The sequence below is a fragment of the Coffea eugenioides genome, chromosome 4 (assembly GCF_003713205.1).
Source record: "Coffea eugenioides isolate CCC68of chromosome 4, Ceug_1.0, whole genome shotgun sequence".
NCBI lineage: Eukaryota > Viridiplantae > Streptophyta > Magnoliopsida > Gentianales > Rubiaceae > Coffea > Coffea eugenioides.
In genome coordinates this window covers 6,829,358-6,836,503 of record NC_040038.1, presented here as the reverse complement: position 1 = coordinate 6,836,503, position 7,146 = coordinate 6,829,358, and the positions used below count along the sequence as shown (strand labels likewise).

General features: G+C 35.9%; 1 protein-coding gene across 1 annotated transcript; it reads left to right on the top strand.

Annotated features, from left to right (window-relative positions):
- Positions 1–3,252: 3,252 nt before the first annotated feature.
- LOC113768894 lies at positions 3,253–5,574 on the top strand. Its single transcript, XM_027313402.1, has 7 exons — positions 3,253–3,643; positions 3,723–3,985; positions 4,072–4,275; positions 4,572–4,673; positions 4,762–5,139; positions 5,227–5,463; positions 5,554–5,574. Exons 1-7 carry the CDS (start codon positions 3,253–3,255, stop codon positions 5,572–5,574), a joined length of 1,596 nt encoding a protein of 531 aa, XP_027169203.1.
- Positions 5,575–7,146: the final 1,572 nt, after the last annotated feature.

Genomic DNA, 7,146 nt, shown 5'->3' with positions numbered 1-7,146 from the left:
TGATCAATAGAAATAATTTGAAACTTTAATCTGTAAATTTCTTGAATAATTTTTTAATACAATGGAAAAATTATTTTTTTAAAAAATAACAATTCAAAAAGTGAATTTCTCTAAATTTCCGGTCCAACTGCTGTTTGATTGAATTTAATCGGTTTAGTCGAAATTGCACCTTTTTAACCATCAAAGTGACTGGAGACAAGATCGAACCGATCAAGCACGATCGAATCGATCAATTTGATCATACTGATCAAACATTGTTATTGCATATTCTGTATACATACTCCATAACTAATCTTTGATTGAAGGTTGTTCGGTTTAATTGAATTTTTGGATTAACCATTGAACAAGACTGGAGACACGATCAAACCAGTCGAATCGACCGAACCGATCATTTCGAACTTGGATTGTTATTGCATATATGTCCACTCCATAACTGATCTGTGAGCGAGTTTAATCGACCTTTGTTGAATTCATGACCCATATATAGTATTCAAATATGTATAAACTGTGAATTTAATTAAGAAGTAGGGGTGTAAATTCTAACTGGTTGAGGAGACAAACAAGAAATTGGTACTTATGTTAGAATTGGCTACGTACAGATTTGGTACCGTGTGTGCTTGGATCTATAAATTCTATAATAACTTTCATCTAAAATGCAGAAAACTTACTATATCAGTCATTACTAGATGTTCACTTTTCTTACCCCCATTAATTAAGTCTAAATCCATGACCCATATACAGTATTCAAATATGTATAAACTGTGAATTTAATTAAGAAGTAGGGGTGTAATGCTGAACACCTTTTTTTTATCCTTTTATTGTTTGGAATTGAAAACATTGAATATATATATATATGTTCATTCAATTCTAAGTGTAAGCCTAAGGTTTATCAGTGAAAAGTTCAATTTTAAGATCTTCTAAGTGTTTAATAGCTTATAATAAACACAAAGTTGAACGGCAATTGCTTTGGAATCGAAAATATTGAATATTCTAAGTGTTTAATAGTTTGTAATTAACACAAAGTTACACGGCAATTGCTTTGAAATTGAAAACATTGAATATATATATATGTTCAATCAATTCTAAGTGTAAGCCTAAGGTTTATCAGTGAAAAGTTCAATTTTAAGAAATTCTAAGTGTTTAATAGCTTATAATAAATACAAAGTTGAACGGCAATTGCTTTGGAATTGAAAATATTGAATATATAATATGTTCAATCAATTCTAATCCTAACGTTTATCAGTGGAAAGTTCATGTATTCACAAGTTCATTTTCATGTTCCATAAACTAATTCGATCCTTCTAATGGCTTGTTAGACTACAAGCCATACATAATTGCTAGCAGCATAAAATAAATTGAGTACCGAAAACATTTTGATTAAATTCATGTTTTTTGTTAGCTTCTCAAAATTTTTAATTTAAGATATTTTTAGTTGTTATACTATATTGTGTATAGCTTTAACAAAATTTTTAGTTGTTATATAGCTTTAACAAAATTTTTAGTTGTTATATTTTGAGTTGTTATATTATATTGTATATAGCTGTAACAACATTTTTAGTTGTTATATTTTTAGTTGTTATGTAGTTTTAACAAAATTTTGCCCAAACACACAAAAATTAGCGCGGCAAATTGAAAAATTCAAGAGGCTTGACTAATTTACTTTGGCATCATTAGTACCGCCTTCATTTCAGACATCTTTTCCCTCTCTCGTTGTCCTCTCCCTTTGCCCTCTCTCTCTGTTTCAAGCTCGCACCACCAATTTGGATAAACCCGTCCATGAACTCGAACCCATTTGGGTAACTTTGTTGAGCTCGCACCACCAATTTGGATAAATCCCTAATTCGGTTGTTGCATTGGCTTGGTGGCAAGAAATAAGGAATTAGGGCTTCAAAGCTTGGGTGAAAGTTGGAGTTCAGATCTTTAAGCTTGGGGAAACCGAGAAGTTAGGGATTCAAGCCATAGTTTGAGGTAATTTCAGTATTTTGTGTCTAATTTTGCATTGCATGGTAGACATCTGTCTAATTTAGGTTGTTCGATTCCCATTTCTGACAAGCTCCTTCTCCGTTTCTGAGAAGCACATTTCTAGTTGATTAGGTCGAAAGCCTGGTAGAGATGATGTATGTTCTTCTTTCTTGTCAGATTAGGACAATGTGGCTTATGAGAGCTGTCAAATGCGACATAGTGTTGTGTATTGTCAGTTGCTTTCCGTTACAACTTTAAAGAGTAAATTTCCAAAGTTTTTTTTCCTCATGAATCCTGGACGTCTAAATTGTTGGTGCTGATTGTTTATGAGGAAATTTGTAGTCACAAATGAAAAGGATAGCTTTGGATTCTAGTATGATTGTTGAAAATTGTAAGTGTCTTTGCTAGTACTTGGTAGATATTGGGTTCTAAAATGCCTATTCTGTTAGTAGCGTTTTTCACCAGCAAATGATTGTGTACTGGACTGCTTGATTTGAGCAAGTAGGGGGTTTCCCCATGAATGATGGACTTCTTTTGGTTCTGCTCTGTTTTTACTTTCCATGGGAACTTTTCAGTAACCTCTCAAATGGAACTACATGACCTGAGCAGACCTTGTGACGTGAGAATATTTTGTTGATAGAGATGATAGTATTAGGATTTTGACAATTAATTTGTGGGTTTCGTCAAATTTACCCAACTGTAATCATCAAGTTCTTAAAGCTGTTTTCAAGTTCTAATTTATAAGCAAAAAGGTTTTTCAAATATAATTAGAAGCAAACTGCCCGAGTTTGATATACAATAGATGCCTTCAAAGAAAGGGACAAACTGTAGATAGTTTTGAAGTTGAAGATGATTGGCCTATTTGGCCGACAAAGTTGCTGATGTCCTTTCTGTATTTAAACTATATAGGGGAACGATTTGTGTTTTCCTTGTTAACTAGCTGTTAGTGGTTAGTTCTTTTAAAACTTCAAGAGAATTTATAAGCAGATAAGAAAAAAATCTGAAACGAGCATGCCAGCTGATCTGGTGCTGAAGTAGCTGCTTATGCAGTTAGTTTTGCTACTAATGACTAGGAAAGTGAACAGGGTGTATTTGTATAAAATTTGCAAAAACTTTGATAGTAGCTGTATTGGTTGATTCGTATTAGTAAACAAAAAATATATATACACATTTACATTTACATTTGTCCCTTCAATAAAGGCTACACATTTACATTTGGCCCTTTCTTCCCCCAAAATATATATATATGGTGGTGGACCTGGTATCAAATAAATGGTGAATTATGCAGGTATGGCCCGTAGAGGTCGAAAATGTAAGCGCGGTGCAAATGGATTGAGAGATGAACCAATTGAGCAACCTCCCTCATATCATGAAACAAGGCAGCAGCCTCCACTTGGAACAAGCCATGAAAATGTAATTGAACAAGTTCAAGGAGAAGCTGCTCGGGCACCTCAATCTCCAATTCAGAATTCTACATTGGGAATAATGCAGGAATCAGGTGACCAAGTTAATCAACAAGTTGATGGAGGTTCACAGTCGCATGAGCAGTGCCAGAACTCTCCAATTCAACAATCTCCACTTGGAACAAGGCACGTACCAACTGAAGAAAATCCAAATCAGGATTCTCAAGGTCCACATTCCAATGACACCACCTTCATGTCATGCAACTCGGACGATGCAGGTATTACTAACTGTTTGAACCAATTCCAGAAGTGCATTTTTTATGTTCATAACTTGCACCTTTTTCTTATTTTATACAGGAAAAGAAACTACAAATGATTCAAGTGAAGTACATCAGAAAACCCGAGACCCTACATTTATGAAAGAAATTTGGGGTCGGCCTAAGGACCTTCCACTGATTGAGATTAAACTCGATGACAATGGGATCCCAATAAGTGAGAAAACCTCTTTCTCTGAATTCTTGGACAGTTTGGCTAGGAATGGTATGTATTGTCCAATAGATGTTGAAAGTTGGCTTAAGATGCCAAGGAAACTTAAAATGGATATGTTAGAAGTGATAAAGGTAATGGTAGCATTTGTATTATGTATGCTTTCTACAAAAATTACTGTGAAGTTATGTTGATTTTCTTGTTCCTAACTACGTTTCAGGAAAGGTTTGCTTTGCCTATGGGATTAGAAGCTTGGACCTTAAGATCTATTGGCAAAAAATGGAGAAGCTGGAAGGCAGATTTAAAGGCTACATATTTTGATCCTGCCATGCTAAATGCTGAAGTTCGGTTTCAAAAGGACACAAGGGTACGGGAAGAGCAATGGATCAAACTTTGGGCTTATTGGAAAAGTGAAGAAGCAAAGGTACAAATCAGCTACAACATTCTTCATAAAGTTGTGTTTATCCAATGCGGTAATCTTGGTTTTGATTTTGAAATTTAGAAACTAAGTGAGAGGAACAAGAAAGCTAGAGGGGAGAAGAAGATGAACCACACAACTGGAAAAAAGTCATTTGCCCATCTTCGGAACCACTTGGTGATATCTCATCCATTTTTTAGTTGCTAATTTTTTTTACTCGTACATGTTTCATTATGTTAGCTTGTTTTTTAATTATATGCTAAATGCTAAAACTATAATTAAAAAAATTCAATTTCTTATAGGCCAAACAGTTGGGAAGACCTCCTACTAGAGTAGAAATGTTCAATAAGTTTTATATCCATGCCGATGGAACTCCATCAAGTACCATAGTTGCTGAGAATTTGGTAAGGATCTGAGAACACAAGCCTATAAATTCTACCATTATTTTCAGGCAGGCTTTTGCAATAACAAGTGTTTTCCTTTATTATGTAGGAAAAAATGAATGAGATGAAAAATCAGCTTCCATCGGAGTCGCAAGATCCAGTTGGTCGTAATGACATATTTGCCCAGGTGGTTGGGCAAGACAAACATGGTTATGTTCGCTTGTTTAGTGACAGTGTGAATCCAACGGACTTATGGGAAGACATTCCTAGTCGTAACACATGTTACCGTATAAGTGTTCAACAACAGTCAACATTGGTCCGTTTGGAGGAAAGGCTTCAGCGACAAGATGATGAAATAGCCAGCTTGAAGAAAATGGTTTTAGTTCAACATGGAAGGGGCTCTCCAATTGACAACCCGAGACATCCTTCATCATCATCTAACAATGTGTCAAGCCAAACTCCATCGCGAGCCACGCGACCTATTCGAGTAAGTATTTACAACTTTTAAACTTTCACATTTGTAAACTGGAATTTGGCATGAGTTTGATTCTTGTACTTGTTGGATCTTTACTAGGTAGGGAATATGGTTTCACTAAAAAGTTTGTTTGACCCAACAAAAATCGTGACAAAGGGATATTTACGGAGTCTGAATCCATTGGATGAGGTCGGCGGACAAGTTCTTGGGCCAAATTGGTGTGAAATACAGATACAAGTTGCAATGAGTCCACGTGAGCAATTGATTAGACCATATGATTTGCAACAAACAATTCAAGATGCACTTGGTGCACCAGTTGCTTGGCCTTGTCATTTGGTGAGATATGCACTTAAATACATTGCAGATTTTCTGGAATTTTAGTTCTAGCTATGATGATCTAATGATCGCCTTGGTCTGTGTGCACAGGTGGAAACAGCTGAAGAATGATGGGACTTCATGGTTATGACTGAGGACTCTCAACAAAATGGAAAGTTTGGAAGCTACTTCTACTTCTTTCAACTTGTTAGGGATGAGAGTCTTTTAGTTTGTGCACAAGAAAGTCATTCAAGTTATTGTAAATGACAATCTTTTGGTACTGGTTTGGGATTTTAGTACTTGCTTTTAGCACTTGTTTGCGATTTTAGTACTTGTTATCGACTTTTAATTCACTGAAATATATTTGAGTATTGACTTCTTCTTTTAAATTGCTATATGCATTCTGCTCTTTGGGATAATTTTACAAGTCTCTTGGGATTCTGGTTGATGGAATGTACAGCAGGGAGGACTAATTGCAGGTTGCTTCCATATAAAAAAAAAAACAGGGAAAAAACTCCTGGCAATTAAAAGTGTCAGTATAGTTTAGCTTCGAAAACACTAATGACAAATGACCATGTCGTCCAAAGCAGTGTAAATTCACATGGCTGCGTGACCTTAAAGCCATATATTAAGACAACTGAAGATGCCTTCATAAATTGGATACCTACTGATCCGCTACTGATGTTCTAATGCTATACGAACACTTTCGATTATCACAAAAAATAGTTTTTGTTGGCAGAAGGAATGCTATAGCAGCATGGTTTTCCTGACACATTTGAATGCTGCTAAAGATTTGAGGCTATCCCCACATTGGAAGGGACAATACTCGCCCTAAGTGTGAGGATAGATAAAGTGTCAGGTTAGATTATTTAAACTGACACCTTTAAATGCCTCTAAAGGCCATTTTTGTTGTAGTGCGTTTATGTTTAGCCAATCCTTTCAAGACAGAAGACATTATTAGAACACATTAAATCATATAGACAACGTATTTTGAAGTCAGCAGTATCTACGAGAAGTTAAAGATCAATAACTTAATCTCAGGTAGTCATGATAAATTACAGGACAAGATAATTCCTTACTTGAATTGTTGACAACTTAGATAAGGCAGAAAGCTCTCAGACTCCTCTTCAGTGGATATTACTGAACAATTGGTTTTACAATTAAGAGCTGCTTTCAAGCCCTCAGATTCCTCTTCAGTGGATATTACTGAAGAATTGGTTTTACAATTAAGAGCTGCTTTCAGAAACACCCGGCCAATTCTCTCAAAGGGGCTCATCTCCTCAATGCTGAAGCAGAATGGGTAACTAAAAGTGCCAAGCAAGAAAAAGATAAGCGCAAAACCAATGGCGAGGCAGAGATTCCCAAATCCAAGGCCCTAACTATGGTTATCCCGAAAATAGATCAAAATCAGTACCAAATCCAAGGCCCCAACTAAGGTTATCCTGAATATAGATCAAAATCAGTAATATGACCGACACAGCCCCGCAGACCCCGAAATTCCACCACTTGAAAAACTAGCTTTTCGGCTTGCTTTCTTCTCTATCAAATTGGTCAGCTCCAAAAGCTTGTATACAAGGCTTAAACCCTCTATGGGCTACAGTTGAAAACGAGCTTTTCGCCTTGCGTTCTTCTCCATCAAATTAGTCAGCTCCAAAAACTTGTATACAAGGCTTAAACCCTCCATGGGCTACAGCTACTAGATAC

What these genes read in the sequence shown, in the direction of transcription:
- LOC113768894 (XM_027313402.1), top strand. Translation starts at nt 3,253, where the DNA reads ATGGCCCGTAGAGGTCGAAAATGTAAGCGCGGTGCAAATGGATTGAGA. An exon ending in CCATAGTTGCTGAGAATTTG is followed by an intron (nt 4,674 to 4,761) that starts GTAAGGATCTGA and finishes TTTATTATGTAG; the next exon opens with GAAAAAATGAATGAGATGAA. An exon ending in GAGCCACGCGACCTATTCGA is followed by an intron (nt 5,140 to 5,226) that starts GTAAGTATTTAC and finishes GATCTTTACTAG; the next exon opens with GTAGGGAATATGGTTTCACT.